This window comes from Engraulis encrasicolus, chromosome 20 (genome assembly GCF_034702125.1).
Source record: "Engraulis encrasicolus isolate BLACKSEA-1 chromosome 20, IST_EnEncr_1.0, whole genome shotgun sequence".
Taxonomy (NCBI): domain Eukaryota; kingdom Metazoa; phylum Chordata; class Actinopteri; order Clupeiformes; family Engraulidae; genus Engraulis; species Engraulis encrasicolus.
The window spans coordinates 46,366,149-46,383,648 of record NC_085876.1 but is presented as its reverse complement, the minus strand read 5'-3'; the positions used below and the strand labels follow the sequence as shown (position 1 = coordinate 46,383,648).

Sequence of the window (17,500 nt, the reverse complement as noted above, 5' to 3'; positions counted from 1 at the left end):
GACCGTATTAAGCCAATGTGGTGCCCCTGCGCACTATACCTCACTGTTTCCCCCTTAATAAACAATAGTTGTTAAGTTTGTGTCTTGTGTTGCCCCCTCACTGGTCAAACATGTTTGTGCCCCTGGGATAATCCGGCCCTGGTATGTGGGAGACTAGAGATTCAGACATACTAGATCATTTCTTGATCCCAAGGGCCAAATTCAAAGGGTCAAAGGTTAAAACGACCACAACATATTCAAGATCAAAGGTCAAGTTGAGAGAGACTGAACTAGGCCTAGTTCATTTTGTGAACTATGAATGAACTAGTTCTTTCTGAGAGCTGTGAACTGAATTATGAACTAGTCCTGGTAGAAAATGAACTTTCCCAACATGGGTTGAACCAGAGTGTACTGGCACCCACACGCAGATGTGGACACAGTCCTCTGGACTGAACAGTAAAAATGGGGGTGTCAACATTTCAGAGTAAACTTATAAATCCAGATAGTGTATTTACAACACTATTCTGAAAGTGGCCGGTGTAATTTTGACCCAACAATATTGAGTAGGACTAACTTTAAAAATGTCACACTGACTTAAGAGTAACAGTAACACTTTTTGAGTGGGACCAAATGTTATCTGAAAAAGAGTCAATTTCAACTCTGGAAAGGAGAGGCTGGAGCACACTGCAGCTTAGTTTTCAAGACTTTGTTTTGTACACACACCTGACTAACGTTTCGGTGTTGCTACACCTTCTTCAGAGTCAATTTCAACTCTTGAAGTGTATTTTTTTAACTGTGTGGAACTGGCCTGTATTGGACTGGCCTGCCAGCACTAGGCTACCACTTCAAAAGAGGCCCCGGCGCTCGCTCTGAGCAGGTGCTGCTGGGATATACCTGTCACCGCTAGCAACAGATGTCAGCATCTGGAAGCCATTATGGGTTCCCGTGGTTACAGCTGACAGTTCCGTGTGACACAGGGCGCCTGGCTACGCTGACTAGCAGGCAGTTCAAAGAGCCGCACAGAACAACAGAACACTTCACACCTTAGCAGCGCACATTCCAGCTAACACCCACGCCCCAAGAATTCGTTCAACAACAGGAATCCGTTTATGCAATTACTTGTACTTTATTTAATTCATTTATTGGGCCTTTATTTAGATAGTACACGAGAGATGACAGGAAAATAATGGGAGAGATAGATGGGGACAGATGGGAAAATGACATCTAGTCCCCTGTGTAATGGAACAGCGCCATAGTCCACTAATCCAGTGTTTCTCAACAGGGGTGCCGGGCCCCCCCTCAGTGGTGCCGTGGAAACATGGCTGATAAATACATTTTTGTAATATAATACCTATTTGTCTAAATTAATAAATTAATGCTTAGTCAGTGGAATCTTTCATCTGCCATTTACGCACAAGAAAGTAAATTTAGGTCTCCCCAGTAAGCTGTAACTTGGTTGTATGACGTCTCCAAATGTGTTAATATGCTAAGCTTGTGTGGTTACGGATGCGATGCCATGTTACAGCTTGTTGGCTTGGGGTGCCTTGAAATTTTTCATGAATTGAAAGGGTGCCTCGCCTAAAAAAAGGTTGAGAAACACTGCACTAATCCACCACACTCCAAGTTAGTACACTATATAATTACAGTATATATTTCCATGTATGTTATGCATCATATGTATTGTTCTTATGTATTTACGAATTGTTTTGGTCTAGGACACATTTTCGCATGCACAGTGGATCAGCATGCACATCCACACGGAAAAACACAAATGCCAAAAGTGGTCCTTGGCTTGCGTGAGTGTGCGTGTGTGTGTGTGTGTTCAGGTGTGGGCTAGTATGTTTGGAGAGCTCAGAGAGTTCAAAGTGACAGGAAAAGCGTTTTGACTTTAGAGAGCTCCAGAGGAGTCAGGACGGGGCCCCGCCAGACTACAGCCAGTGTTGCCATATTGGGTGGTTACCCACCCTATTGGGCGGCTACTTGGGATGGGCGTCTGCGGGTAAAAACGAGAAAAATCGGCCATTGGTGTTTTTTTTTTTCTGCAGTTTTATGTCCATAGAAATCAATGCAATTTGCTGAAATTGGATGGAACTTAGCGCATTTTGGCGTTTTTTGAGCACCTTTTGGGCGCGATTTGATCAGACACATCTGGCAACACTGAAGACGGGGCCCCGCCAGAGTAGACTAGAGCTGCCGCCGCTACAGGAGTCAGGAGTGAGTCAGGAGTCAAGCTGCACCTATTAGAGGACTTTAGAGGTATTACAGGAATTTACCCCAAAGCCTGCAGCCTCTTTACGGTAGGGACACATAGGAGGCGAAGCGAGCGAAGCGAAGAGAGGCGAAATCCAACCGTCATCAGGTCGTCGCGGCGAATCAAATGGAATGGAACAGTTATGTTGTTGATTTGATTGGGCCTCGGCAGGCGAATTTGCTCCTCATTTGCATAACATTAAACTTTCTTTAATAATTTCGCTTCGCTTCGCTCCTGTTTGCTTGCTTTCGCTTGCCATCGCTTGCCTTCGCCTCTCTCATAGGAATGCATGGCAAAGTTTGCAAAGTCGCGTGTATGTGTCCCTACCGTTAGAGTAGAGTAGAGAGTAGAGTACTGTAGTAGAGTGCTTTATTGTCACTATATAGATACAGTGAGATGTTGTTTGGAAGCAACACACAGAGGGCCACCAAAGTAAAGATATATTAACAGTATACTTAATGTAATAAAATCTAGAAACGAAAATAAGCTATAAAATATGCAATCTTTACCTCTCTTTTTCACATTCTCTCTCACTTACTTCTTTTGTCCATCTCCCTCTCTTCAGTATTTCAGTATTTTATTTAGCTCTGTATTTTTTTTCTCATCCCTTTTTCACTTTCATCTTATAACTTCTGCCTTTTCATGTACATAAGGCTTTATTGCAGAATGTGTATGAGGCTCATTGTGCCCCTCTCTCTCTCTCTATCTCTCTCTCTCACACACACACTCTCTGTCTCTATCTCTCTCTCTTTCTCTCTTTCTCTATCTCTCTATCTCTCTCACACACTCTCTCTCTATCTCTCTCTCTTTCTCTCTTTCTCTATCTATATCTCAATCTCTCTACACTGTGTGTAGGGACTTTTTTATCCCCATCTTCCTTTCTATTCTCCTTATTCTTTCTCTCCTATTCTCCTTCTCTCTCTTCGCTCGGTCTGCATTCATCCTCCCATCTTCTCTTCCCTGTCTCTGTCATTTTCCCACTGCAATCCATCCTACTTGACTTTGAAGGCTCCAGCTCATCGTGCATGTGCGTGTGTGTGAGAGCTTGTGAGCTTGTGTGTCTGTGTGTGTGCGTGTGTGTGTGTGTGTGTGTGTGTGTGTGTGTGTGTGTGTGTGTGTGTGTGTGTGTGTGTGTGTGTGTGTGTGTGTGTGTGTGTGTGTGTGTGTGTGTGTGCGTGTGTGTGTGTGAGAGAGAGAGCGTGTGTTTTGGAGCATGCACTTGGTGCTTGTGTGTCTCCAATCCATCCTACTTGACTTTGAAGGCTCCAGCTGATCTACATCTGTTCTTAGCCTGTTTGCAATCAGGTGCCCTCTCATGCCAATGCTCCAGGATGGCCTCTGTGGGTGCGTGTCTGTGTGTGTGTGTGTGTGTGTGTGTGTGTGTGTGTGTGTGTGTGTGTGTGTGTGTGTGTGTGTGTGTGTGTGTTTGTGTGAGCGTGTGTGTGTGTGTGTGTGTGTGTGTGCGTGTCTGTGTGCATGCGTGCGTGTGTGTGTGTGCGTGTCTGTGTGCGTGCGTGTGTGTGTGTGTGTGTGTGTGTGTGTGTGTGTGTGCGTGCGTGTGTGTGTGTGTCTGTGTCTGTGTGCGTGCGTGCGTGTGTGTGTGTGCGAGCGTGTCTGTGTCTGTGTGCGTGCGTGTGTGCGTGTGTGTGTGTGTGTGTGTGTGTGTGTGTGTGCGTGCGTGTGTGTGTGTGTGTGTGTGTGTGTGTGTCTGTGCGTGCGTGTGTGTGTGTGTGTGTGTCTCCTGCTGTATCACTTGGGGATCAAACTACACAGGCAATAAGTAGCCCCTCTCATCACCTACAGATGGCCCTTCTTAATGTCAGATCACTTCGTAATAAAACATTTCTGGTACATGACATTATCACCTCCCATAAATTAAGCTGTATGTTCCTTACTGAAACATGGCTTGATACCTCAGGCAACTATGAACTTCTTGAGGCATCACCACCTGACTTTTCCTTTGCCCACTGCTCTCGTGAACATCAGAGAGGGGGGGGTGTAGCAGCCCTTTTTTCTCACATGCTTCCCTGCAAGACTGTTTCTTTTGGTCCATATGCTGCTTTTGAATATTTAGCCCTGAGGCAATCAAATAATTTACTCATTGTCACAGTCTATCGTCCACCACAATATAATGCGGGTTTTATTTCTGATTTCGAGGATTTTTTATCTAATACTGTGACCAACTATGACTGTATTCTTATTTCTGGTGATTTTAATACTCATGTTGATAACATGGCTAACTCCCTGGCAATTCAGTTCACAGAGCTTTTGTCATCCTTCGAGTTCACACAACATATGTCTGTCCCTACTCACAGCCATGGCCACACCTTAGATCTGGTCATTTCAAAAGGCTTAGACGTCTCTATAAATGGCACCTTAGATGTTGGTTTTTCTGACCACCTCTGTGTATATTTTAGTGTCTCCTGGCCAACGACTAGACATGTATCTGGTGTGAAAAAGGTTCTCAGACGCAGGATCAGGGAAGATACCCCAGAAAATTTTATTTTGACCTTTAATGCTGCTCGGTCATGTGACCTGAGCCAGATATCTGTGCCATCTGTCTCCCCCATGGGCTCTGTTTGTGACTCTATTGTATCCCCCTGTTGCGACACCTTAGTCAAGTCTTTTAACTCTGCTGTGATGCAAACTATAAACAGTATTGCACCATTGCATGTTAAGACTATCTCAGGAAAACGTAGGTCACCCTGGAGAACCTCACAGACAATTAACACATCTAAAAGAATCTGTCGCATTTACGAACGAAAATGGCGTAAATCTAAACTGCAGGCTGACTTTGTAAACTATAAGAATCATATTCTTATGTATAACAATGAAATCAAGAAAGCTCGAAGGCAGTACTTCTCTCAGATCATTGCTGAAAATTCAAATAACGCTAAAATACTGTTCAATACCATTGATAAACTTATCAACCCTCCACTTACAATTCCTACAGAGCTCCACTCTGTAGAGAAATGCAATGAGTTTGCAACTTTTTTTAGTGATAAAATTTTAACTATAAGGAGCAATATCATACCGTCTAATACTGATGTCAGCTACATTTCTCCATGTCAATTTCTGCCCAGCCAAGCCTGTCTCCCCAGTTTTACTCCTATTCATCAAGATGAGTTAGGAGAGATAGTTCGACAGCTAGGCTCTGCTACCTGCTCCCTTGACCCTATACCTACTAAATTGCTCAAAGAGGTCTTCAGCTGTTTAGCTACTGACATTTTAAATATTGTTAATTCATCACTCCTCTCTGGTACTTTCCCTTCCTGTCTTAAACATGCATTGGTTACTCCTCTGTTAAAGAAACATACCCTTGATCCCTTAGCTTTTGAGAGTTATAGGCCCATTTCAAACTTACCATTTTTAGGTAAAATCCTTGAGAAGGTTGCCTACAAGCAGCTTTACTCTTATCTGTCCCACAACTCCCTTTTCGATGCCTACCAATCTGGATTCCGTGTGAATCATAGTACAGAGACTGCTTTGATCAGAGTTGTCAATGATCTTAAAATGGCCACTGATAACCATAAAGTATCTGTTCTGGTTCTTCTAGACTTAAGTGCTGCGTTTGACACTGTGGATCATACGATTTTAATCCAACGACTACAAGATCAAATCGGCATTTGCGGTAGTGCCCTTGCCTGGATCACTTCTTATTTAAATGGGAGATCCTTCTCTGTCACTATTAACAATTTCTTCTCTGACTCTATGGATACCTCTCATGGGATACCTCAGGGATCAATCCTGGGCCCTCTGCTTTTTAATTTATATATGCTACCACTTGGGCATATCATCCGGCACCATGGTCTTTCATATCACTCCTATGCAGATGATACCCAGTTGTACATTTCTTTTTCCCCTGACGACCCCAGTCCAGTAAATGACCTAATAAATTGTGTCTCAGACATCAAAAACTGGATGGGTCAGAATTTCTTATTGTTAAACGACAGCAAGACAGAGATTTTAGTTGTAGGCCCCAAGGCTCGTAGAGAACATCTTTGTACGTTTTTAGCCCCCCTTCAGGTAATACCTTGTGATGATGTCAGAAATTTGGGTGTGACCCTTGATACAGATCTTAATTTTAACAAACATATATCTGTTATCACTAAGACGGCATTTTACCATCTGCGAAATATTACTAAAGTACGTGGCCTCTCGTCTCCTCAGGACTCTGAAAAGTTAGTTCATGCTTTTATCTCCAGCCGCCTTGATTACTGCAACTCCCTATATGCCGGGCTCACTAAACAGGCACTCAACAAACTCCAACTCATTCAGAATACAGCTGCCAGAATACTGACAAGAACATCCAAATTTGGACACATCACCCCAATTCTGAAATCTCTTCACTGGCTGCCTGTACAACAAAGAATACATTTTAAAATACTTCTGATCACTTTTAAAGCAGTAAATGGCTTGGCCCCTACCTACATCTCTGACATCATCCCTCCATACCATCCTACCCGTTCGTTGAGAACATCAAATAAAGGTCTTTTATGCGTCCCTAAAATTAACACCAACACTGCACATGGTGCTTTTAGTTATTGTGCCCCTACCCTTTGGAATTCCCTCCCCCTAGAACTAAGGTCAGTGACTTCTACTCCCGCTTTTAAAAAGGGTCTTAAAACGTTTTTATTTACACAAGCTTTTGGTTGAGTTGATTTTTATTGACATTGTTTTATTTCCTAAGGGTTTTTATGTGTTTTATTTTTTACTTTGATTTTACTTTGTGTCTAGTCTAGTGTTTGGTGTTTAAAAGGTCTTATCATTGCAATGGGTTTTATTTTGTTTTATTTCTACCTATTATTATATATGTTTATATTTTCACTCAGTTTTAGTGCTGTTTTTAAATTTTCTACTTTTCCTCCTTTTAATCTTACAGCACATTGAGTCTATGTAAGCCATATGAAATGTGCTTTATAAATAAACTTGACTTGACTTGACTTGTGTGTCTGTGTGTGTGTGTGTGTGTGTGTGTGTGTGTGTGTGTGTGTGTGTGTGTGTGTGTGTGTGCGTTGACCTTGGCTGACATCATGTATGTAGTTGACCCCTGACCCCTGGCCCCTGTCATGTCACTAATGACCTTTGACCTTACAGTAATTGTGTTGAGGTACAGACAGGATCTGCTCCACAAGAGTTAATTGGCTGCAGGCCAACAGACAATTGCTCCCAGGACAACCCAGATGCTCACACAGGCAACAGAGAAAAGGTAAACAGACCTATGCTGCATTGAAACAGGTTTAAAGGTTATTTGTTTTGTTTATCTAAATACAGAGTCGTCTACACACAACTAAAAAAAGTAAAGACTTCTACTTGTAGAAAACGTATATACAATATGTACAGTTATTCTCGGACCCTCCCAAAAATCCTTTGTTCAATGCATCATCAAATATATAAAGGTGCAAGTCCTTTTATCCATACATAGGGTACTACGTATATAGTCAACAAATACTTACCCCCATTCTGTTAGCACTAGGTCCCAAACACTGACAGAGTAGTCAGTCTGAGACCTATAGCCCAAGACATTTCAAAAGTACTAAGACCCGTTTTAGAACTACAAATCCATGTCGCTTTTCTTTCTCACCCTCTTCAGAGAAAAAAATATGTGACTGGACTTAAATCCCAAAAGACACATGTTTTGCAAAAAGAAAAAGAAAAACATACTGTAGATCAAGCTTCTTTCTCACTCTGATCAGTGTAGAAATATTTAAATATCTATTTTTGCCAAAAGCTCTAGATTGTGCTGGGAGGTGGAGATGAGACTGTGGTTCTCTTCCAATGATGATGTTAGAGTCTGGGCATCCCAGCTCATCTCCAGTGTTGCCAGATTGGGCGGGTGCCCGCCCAATTGGGCTACTTGGGATGAGCGTCGGCGGGCAAAAACGGGAAAAATTGGCCATTTGGCGTTTTTTTAAGCCGTTTTGGGCCCATAGAAGTCAATGTAATTAGTTGAATTTGGGCGGAATTCAGCGCATTTTGGCGGTTTTTGAGAAGCTTTTGGGCGGGATTTGGTCAGACACATCTGGCAACACTGTCCATCTCCCCTTCACGGCCTATCCATCAAAACAACCGCTCATCAAGAAGATAAAGAGTCTTCTTCAAAACTTTTGTCATTTCTCAAAATTTTTACTTTGAACAGTTTGAATAGTTAAGATGGAAGTCACCTTGAATAAAATATTTCCCCTAATTTCCATGCAAACAAATGTAGAACTGAACTAACATCTGATACTCACATACTCACATTTCCATTGCACTAACCCCCATCTTTAATGGACTTTACATTATGAAAAATGAAATGAATACACTTAAAAAACATAACCCTTTGTTGCGTATGCACTTATGGTATTTTTCTCTGTATTTCCTGTACCCTTTGCATTTGCAGGGCTTGCTTGCTATGAGTAATGTCTGTTTGTATGCTGCTTTGGATAAAAGTCTCTGCTAAATGTAATGTAATGTAATGTAATGTAATGTAATGTAATGCAATGTAATCTACATGTACACACACAAACATCTTCTTCTGGAATATGTACTTACACTTCACCTGAACAAACTATACATGGGAACTTTTCAATTCAATTGAATTCTTAATTTTGTCTCAGTAATAATAATCTGCTCTAGATAGTGCTGGGAGGTGGAGGTGGAGATGAGACTGTTGTTCTCTTCCAATGATGATGTTAGAGTCTGGGCATCCCAGCTCATCTCCAGTGTTGCCAGATTGGGCGGGTGCCCGCCCAATTGGGCTACTTGGGATGAGCGTCGGCGGGCAAAAACGGGAAAAATTGGCCATTTGGCGGTTTTTTAAGCCGTTTTGGGCCCATAGAAGTCAATGTAATTAGTTGAATTTGGGCGGAATTTAGCGCATTTTGGCGGTTTTTGAGAAGCTTTTGGGCGGGATTTGGTCAGACACATCTGGCAACACTGTCCATCTCCCCTTCACGGCCTATCCATCAAAACAACCGCTCATCAAGAAGATAAAGAACCCTCTGGGGGTTGTGCAAAATTAAGATTTTCAAAAATGTAGTTCTTGAATATGAACGGATTGTTCGTTTTGACTGAAATAGCGATAACTAAGTCAAGCAGTGACAAATATTTTTTTCTTTCCTTTTATAGCCTAATATATTTCTGTGATCAGCAGGGAAAAAGTTTGGGAACCACTGCTCTAGAGTAAGTTGCAGCGTGATAAGACACAGCGTAATGTATGCAATCCATTGTAATGTCCATACATACTAGAGATGCACTGGATCCTGATTTTTAGGATCCTGCCGGATACCGGATCCACTGCTTTAGATCCTGCCAGATCCGGAACCGGATACCGGATCCTACAAAAGGGTTAAAACATATAGTCTACTCGCACACGTGGGCCCTTTTTATTACGTTGGCTCAAACTATTTTTTAGACTCATTGGCTTATTGCCACACTGCCTGCAATGGCCGCTTCCAAAGGGCTTTCACTCCATGCAGTGATTGGGGTTGTGAAAGACTGACTGAAAAGCCTAGGCTAGAGATGCACCAGACCCTGATTTGTAGGTAACATGCCGGATACCGGATCCACTGCTTAAGATCCTGCCGGACCCGGATCCTGTGAAAAACCCTATTATCCTGCTGGATCCGGAACCGGATCCTGTGCATCTCTAGTACATACGTACCTTGGTGACGGGTATCTCCTTGGACTTGCTCTCGAAGAGGTGTTCCAGCTTGGCCGTGTCCACCTTCACCGGCTCCAGCTTGGCCCAGAGCGAGCCCTGCAGCCGCCTGTAGCCCCCGTACTGCCAGTCAGGCCGCACCTGGACACCAAAGAGCAGAGGTGTCAAAAGTAAAAGTAAAAGTTAAAAAAAGAAAATCAGTTTCCTTCCAACACAAGTAACTTATCTGAGTAAGCAGTAGACCTGTGTACTTGTTTTACGATTAGCTAACTCTGCACTGGTCGGATCAAGTTTGTGGTGGCTCGTTGTTAGTGTTAGTGTTTTTCAGTAATAACACAGTCTATCTCTCTCATTAGGTACAATGGAGTAAATTATGTAATAGCTATGTAATGTCATGTGCCAGTGTTGTAATTACACCACAAAAGTACTTTTACTTTTACTTTTGACACCTCTGGCAAACAGTCATCATTATTGGTCTAGGCACTTAAGTTGATTAATGTGGTAAAAAAAACCCTTTATTATGGGAAAATGCATTCAAAATCACCAACGTGTATCGGCCCTGGGGCTTTCATAAGGGTGTGTACACACCAGACTTTTTTCAACCACTTCCAAGAGCACCAGTCCGTTTTGAGGGATACCATTAGCACTCTACCAACTCTTTTGCTAGTGCTTTATTATTATTGCCAATTCACAAGAGGAAAGCGCCTAAAAGCCAAAGCAAAAGGGTATTTTTATTGTCAACAGTCACTATGCAGAGATCAGCGCATAGTGTGCAGTGCACACTGCAGGGATTGTTGCTGTGTGTCAGCACTTAATGAGTTTTTATTATTATTATGTCACTCGCATTATATTTTTTATTTTTGGACTATTCCTTAAACTAAGCATTGTCTCCTTTGACATAGGCCTATGCCTTTTGGTATCCTTCAACACTGTCAGTATACGTCAACCTAACCGACTGTTGATTGACATGGCTACCACCTATTAGGTGAACTCTATATAAGGAAGTCCTTTGTGATTTTGTCTGTTTGCACTGAGGAAGGTCTGGTGACCGAAAACGTTTTGCACTTTTGGGTAGCACCTTGATCACTTGTACATATGTAAAGCAATAAATCAATTATTGCATCGGCTGCTGGTGTGCGAGTTCTACTCTTTGCTTCTGTGGATTACACTTAATGAGTCAACTTCAATCTTAAATAGTTTAGTTATTCTATGCAATAACTATATACATTGTGGATACAGTGTATAACAACAACCAATGCAGAAAGAACTGAAATTGTATGGCATTGCATTGCTTTGCACGCCAATGTGTTACTTCACTACGCATGATCAACATGAACAGACATCAACAGTAAAAAGGGTAAACAACAACAACAACAGCAACAACAATAATCATGGCTCCATCGGCATTGGGCACTCGACTGCTACACCTGAGTTCGATTCCGGCCAGAGTTAAAAAAAAAAAAAGTAAAACCCAACCAACACCCCCCTCCCCCTTACGGTAGGGACACATAGGAGGCGAAGCGCGCAAAGCAAAGAGAGGCGAAATCCAACCGTCACCAGGTCGTCGCGGCAAATCAATTGGAATGGAACAGTTATGTTGTTGATTTGATTGGGCCGCGGCAGGCGAATTCGCTCCTCATTTGCATAACATTAAACTTTCTTTAATAATTTTGCTTCGCTTCGCTCCTGTTCGCTTGCTTTCGCTTGCCTTCACCTGCCTTCGCCTCTCTCATAGGAATGACTGGCAAAGTTTGCAAATGCGCGTGTATGTGTCCCTACCGTTATGGGGGACTTAATTTGTGATTTTTCTTTCTTTTTCTTTTTTTCTACACCTTTTCTTAGTACTTTTTTAATAAATCTATACAATAGGCAAACATTTGGGTTTAACAACAAAAAAGGACAATAATAAAAAGAAAAAATAAGAAGGAAACAAAATATACAAATCTGAGGTCCCCCAAAAATTATAGACCAGATCGCCGAACCCTCCCTGTCTCTCTCTGTCTTTCTACTACTGTCCTTACACAATACAGGCATAAAAAGCCTCAAAAAACACCACACCCCCCAAAAAAAATACCCCAATGATATTAATAACAAATAAATCAAGGTCCATACCTCGCTCCAGAACAAGCGAATGGTCTTCTTTTTCTTCTGGAACAGTGGCTGCTCGCTACCAGGTTCCGGAACCTGGGTCTGAGAGGGAGGTGCTGGTGGGGTGGAGAAACAAGGCGGGGGAGGTGGCATTCGAACCCCACCCCCTCCGCCGCCGAACATGGGTGGGGGCGGAGGGCAACCGAAGGGTGGCGGGGGAGGGGGGATGCTAAAAGGGCAAGGGGGAGGGGGAGGGGGCGGATGCAGATCGCTCGAGCTCATGAGGGACCCGGAATCCAGAAGGTCCTGGTCGTCCTCGTCCCCGAGATCGGTGAAGTCGATGTCCCCGATGCGCAGCTCGCGCGGGCTAGCCAGCAGCTGGTCCCAGATGGTGTCCGACTCCTTTTTCGGTGGAGGGGGCGGCGGCGGCGGCGGTGGGGGCTGGGGCGCCTTTTCCGTCGGCGTGTCCGTCGATTCCATGGATGCCGTCGGCGAGGTGAGCCCCTTGACCAGGTCGCCGAACTTCTCAGCGAAGGCGCGCACGTTCGTCGAGCGCTTGTCGGCGTCCGATTTCTGCTCCGCGCTTTCGTCACCTCCCTCCCCCTCCTCCTGCTCCTCGCCCTCGGGTTTGTCTGCCACCTCCGTCGTCGTGGTCTCCGAGGAGTTCTCGTTCTCCTCCTTCTCCACTTGTCCCTTCTCTTTCTTCTCGCCCTCCCCTTCCTCCTCCTCCTCCTCTTCCTCCTCCGCGGCCGGCTTCTTGGTCTGGGCGTACAACATGTCGAGCATGAAGAGCTTGCTGTTCAGGATGTTGCTGCACTGCTCGTTCACGTCCGCGTCCTTGACACTCTGTGTCGTCCACTGGCCTGTGGAGGCACAATGAGAGCAAGAGATTGATTGATTGATTGATTGATTGATTGATTGATTGATTGATTGATTGATTGATTGATTGATTGATTGGTTGGTTGGTCTGTGGCTTAATTGGTTGATTGATTGATTGATAGAATGTGTACAATATGTGGAAAAGAAACTATAGTCAGAATAAACTTGATGCGTTGGATTTGGCCTAAACCAGTGGTTCTTAACCTTTTTTCTTGAAGCACCCCCTAACCTGTGCCCAAGACAAGCCGCGCACCCCCAACCCAAACGTCTACACGTGTATACGCACTAAAAACTGATCGAAGTGATTAATGTCTCAAGCAAGAATCATTGTAATTAATCAATACCTTAATCACTTTACGTGGGGACCAAAACATGTTTTAATTTGGTCTTGAGTTGGCCTAATTATAATGTTCGCAAGCAGAATTTTGGTAACCTCAACACAAACAAAATTCCATGCACCCCCTGAAATCTCTGGCGAACCCCCAGGGGGTGCCTGCAGTCAAGGATCCTCCACTTAACAAGCGGCCCCAAATTGACCTAAACTATACAATATATTGGCCTAAACTATACAGTATATTTTGTTCAGTATTGTGATAAGACAAAGTATTTAATTAAGTTGCTAATGGTATTAAAAAGAGTGTCAAATCTTGTCAATACCCCTTTACATGCTATCCTTCACCATGGCTCAAAATTATGACGCCGTATGTAGTTTTGTCACAGAAATGTCTCTGCTATGGGGGGCTACATTGTATGCACTGTGTGGGGGGCCCTTTCAGATGACTTTGTCCTGGGCCCAGCAGAAGCTGTCAGCGGCCCTGGTCACAACTGCTGTGTCAGGGTTGCCTCAGTTTTTCATTGGACCGACCCACTGCTAATGTCAGCGTTCTCATCACTGCAATTGCTGTTGGCTACTGGCCAATTGGCTGTTGGCAGCATTCTCACCAGCTCCATTGCTATTGGTCAATGCCATCATTCACAAAGTCTCACAATTGTTAATGACACCATTCTGAACACACTATCTGTTGTTAATGTTAGAGCTGCTTCGTCTTTCCGGTCTCACTGTTATTGGCTACATTCTCACTATTCTTATTGTTATTGGCTACATTCTCACTATTCTTATTGTTATTGGCTACATTCTCACTAGTCTTACTATTATTTCAGTTAAGTAGAGGCAGAGGACGGGAGTCTGAATATATCTCATTGTTGTTAATATCATCACTCTCACCGTTCATGATCAGGTTTTTGGAGTTACCGGTTTATTCGAGCGCTCATGTAAACTGAATAAACAGTTTTCATAACCGGTTTATTGCCGTTATTGGTTTATGAGAAATCCGATTCGCACAGGTAGGTTTTTGGCTAATAAACTGATTTCTCGTGTCATGTATCCAGCATAATCGGGTTACTATCAGGTTATTGACATTCTAGAAGGATAAGTAGCCAATCACAGGCCTTAAACTCTAGCTTCGTGTCACACACTTAAGTGGAACACAGTCAATCGACGAAACTACATATAAACAGCAATAAACCGTTTACTCCAATAACCTGTTTATTCCAATAACCTGTTTATTCCAATAACCTGATTATTGCGGCCGTATAAACGGGCTCATTGTTGTTAATATCATTGGTCTCACCAGTCTCATTGTTGTTACCGGCGAGGCGCTCCTCCCTCTCTAGCGTGCTACTGGCCGACGAGATGCTGGAGGCGGAGCAATTGTCCTTCTCGTTCACTTCCTCATTCTGTCGCTCTTTGTCGCTCAGGATGCCGCTGTCCTCCTCCGCCGCCTCTCCATTGGCCACTTCCTGTCTAAGCTCCTCCCCTTCCTCTTCCTCAGCGGCAGGCTCCTCCTCCTCCTCCCCTTCCTGCACTGGAGCTGCTTCCTCTGTCTCCTCTGCCTCTTCCTGTTCGGACGTGTGTTCGCTCGCGACCACTTCCTCTTCCTGCTCCGCCTCCTCTACTTCCTCGTCCTGCTCTGCTGCTTCGTCCTCCTTCTCGTCAGCTTCTAGTTCAGCTCCTGGTTTTAAAAGAGAGAAGAAAAGCAATCAAAAATTACTTTTTAAAATGAGTCGTACAATGAGTATCAATACTCTTTAAAGGGACACTGTGTGAGATTTTTAGTTGTTTATTTCCAGAATTCATGCTGCCCATTCACTAATGTTACCTTTTTCATGAATACTTACCACCACCAATTTTTAGCTGCAAAAAATGACTACTGGGACCATACCAGAAAATATGTGTTTATTACTTAGTTAACTTTCATGTAAAGATCAAATTTGGCAATAGGCAGCCCAGTTTCAATGAGCAGCATAGTTGCAGTACCTTTTTTGACCATTTCCTGCACAGTGTCCCTTTAACAAAAAAAAATGGATCGTGGCCGTGGTTCAAGCGGTAGGGCACTGCACTGCTACTCCGGGGACTCAGGTTTGATTCCCGCCCAGGTCCTTTGCCGACCTTTCCCTGTCTCTCTCTCCCCACTCAAGGGCCGTACACACACATTGTTGCTAGCTTCTCGCTTGCTCGCCTACTCGCCTCTCATGGAACGTTCACTGAAAGTTCCCGCGGCTTTAACTGCCAATGAACAGGCGAGAAGTACCGAACTCTGCCTTCCAATTGGTGACTCGCTTACTCGCCTCGCTCGAAGATAAAATATTTTCAATTCGGGATCCGCCCACATCGCATCGCTTGTACAGTACTCGCCTACTCTCCTGCTAGTTGCGCTGGAACACATTGACATTCTATTGAGGTCATTGGCTGAGCGAGTAACTAGCAGCGACGTGTGTGTACGGCCCTTAAGTCGCTGAGCGAGTAACTAGCAGCGACGTGTGTGTACGGCCCTCTACTTCCTGTCACATTCTCAACTGTCCTGTCACAAATTAAGCCCCAAAAAAGCCAAATATATATTTTTAAATAAATAAATAAATAAAAGAGTATCAAGTGGCCTATACTACAATCAGATAGATGTAGTTCTACTTTAAAAAACGGTCCGATCCAGCTTATTATCAAGGTGCATGAAAGTCCTTCAGCTGTCCAGGTGCAGGTGTAAGGCAGGAAAAAGTGATAAATATGAAAAGCTCATTAAACACCGCACACTGGATACTGTTTTTTTTTTTTCTCTTTATTTTTTGGAGCAAACAACGCGTTTCGCCCAGTGCGTCTTCAGGTTTGCTCTTTATTATCTTATCCAGCTTGTTATCCTTTCTACTAACCCTGCTGCTTTTCTTGCCTCCACAGCATTTCCTGTGTGCCAGTTCCTGTTAATATAAACAGTTCCTGTTCCCATAACCCTCAACTTATGCTAGACCAGTCACTATACTGCCCTACAAAGGCAACGTGCAGTAACTACGTAACTTGTCAGAATTGAGTATAGACTGAAAATGGTCCTCATAACACATCCATCAGCTTGTGACAACGCCTTATGGTCCAGATGTGTCCCGTTTTAGAGAGATTGCTATGTCAAATTTGCAGTAACTGCAATATCCAACCTAATGCCAGTACTTTGACGGCCTTTTTCTCAGTTTCAATGTTGCCGTAGTTACTGCACTTTGCCTTTGTAGGGCAGTATGGACCTTAAACATCTAAGAATCCTGGTCCTGACCTACGTTGACTTTATGACTCTTCAATCTCTTTCTATCTCTTCTTCCTCTGCCTTTCTGCTATCTCTGCCTCTCCTCTCTTCCTCTCCTTTTAAATCCATCTCTAACAATTATGTATTTTTTCTCATTTGTTAAGCACTTGGAGTTGCATCCCTTGTATGATACAGTACGATACAAATACAATTATTATTACTATTATTATTTTTGAACAAACGCCCCCTGGACCTCATCATGAGTCTCCCAACGTCCTCTTGACCTCATCATAAGCCTGCCAACGCCCCCTCTTAGTATTCAAAAATCAAATGGACTAATGCTCCCCAATGGCAACTAAGCACCGCCCCCTCTCAGCTGTATCCTTCTCAACGCCCCCTCTAGAGCTCCCTAACGCCCCCTGGGGGGCTGTACCGCCCCCGTTAAGAAACACTACCGTAACCCCTTCTGAATGATGTAGCACAGTGGTTCTCAAAGTGTGGTCCGAGGACCACTGGTGGTCCACGACAGAGCTCAAGTGGTCCGCAAAGGGATTTCTACTTTTCCGATACAAGCTAGCAGAAGACTATATATGTAACACATTATTACAAAGCCAAATATGTCTGAAGTCATATTTTCACCACAATAAGACAGGCTTGTAAATGTGAATGAAAAGTAAGTGATCTGCATCAAAATTAGTGCTGAAATAGCACCCATCAACTGTCAATTCAGTTGTCAGGTGGTCCCTGGACATTTTTTTGGGGGACAAAGTGGTCCTCAGTCTGAAAAAGTTTGAGAAACACTGATGTAGCATTAGCAACTCCTACCAAAATGATGATGGCGCCGCCCCTTGCAACGGTGGATAATATAGTGGATACATTTCTCACAAACATTCTTAATATTATCAAATAGTACAGTATTCTAGCTAATGTAATGAAACAAGTTACAACTTACATGTAAAATGGACCCAAATCAACCTTTTTGCATCCGAGTGCTCCACGTGTTGTCACGGTAACTGCACAGTACTAGTTTGTGTGCCGTGCCGTGTGTGTGAGTGCCATGAGCTGGGGTGGTGGGGATTAACCCACCAACCAAAACTT

At 43.6% G+C, this 17,500-nt stretch overlaps 1 protein-coding gene across 1 annotated transcript in view; it reads right to left on the bottom strand.

Annotated features, from left to right (window-relative positions):
• fhod3a (formin homology 2 domain containing 3a) overlaps positions 1-17,500 on the bottom strand; it is a 230,149-nt gene that overhangs the window by 36,187 nt on the left and 176,462 nt on the right. The window contains exons 17-19 of the mRNA XM_063185093.1: positions 14,471-14,851; positions 11,985-12,823; positions 9,876-10,013 (exon numbers count right to left, since the gene is read on the bottom strand). Of these exons, the coding sequence (XP_063041163.1) occupies positions 9,876-10,013; positions 11,985-12,823; positions 14,471-14,851 (1,358 nt within the window). The remainder of the gene's footprint in view (positions 1-9,875; positions 10,014-11,984; positions 12,824-14,470; positions 14,852-17,500) is intronic.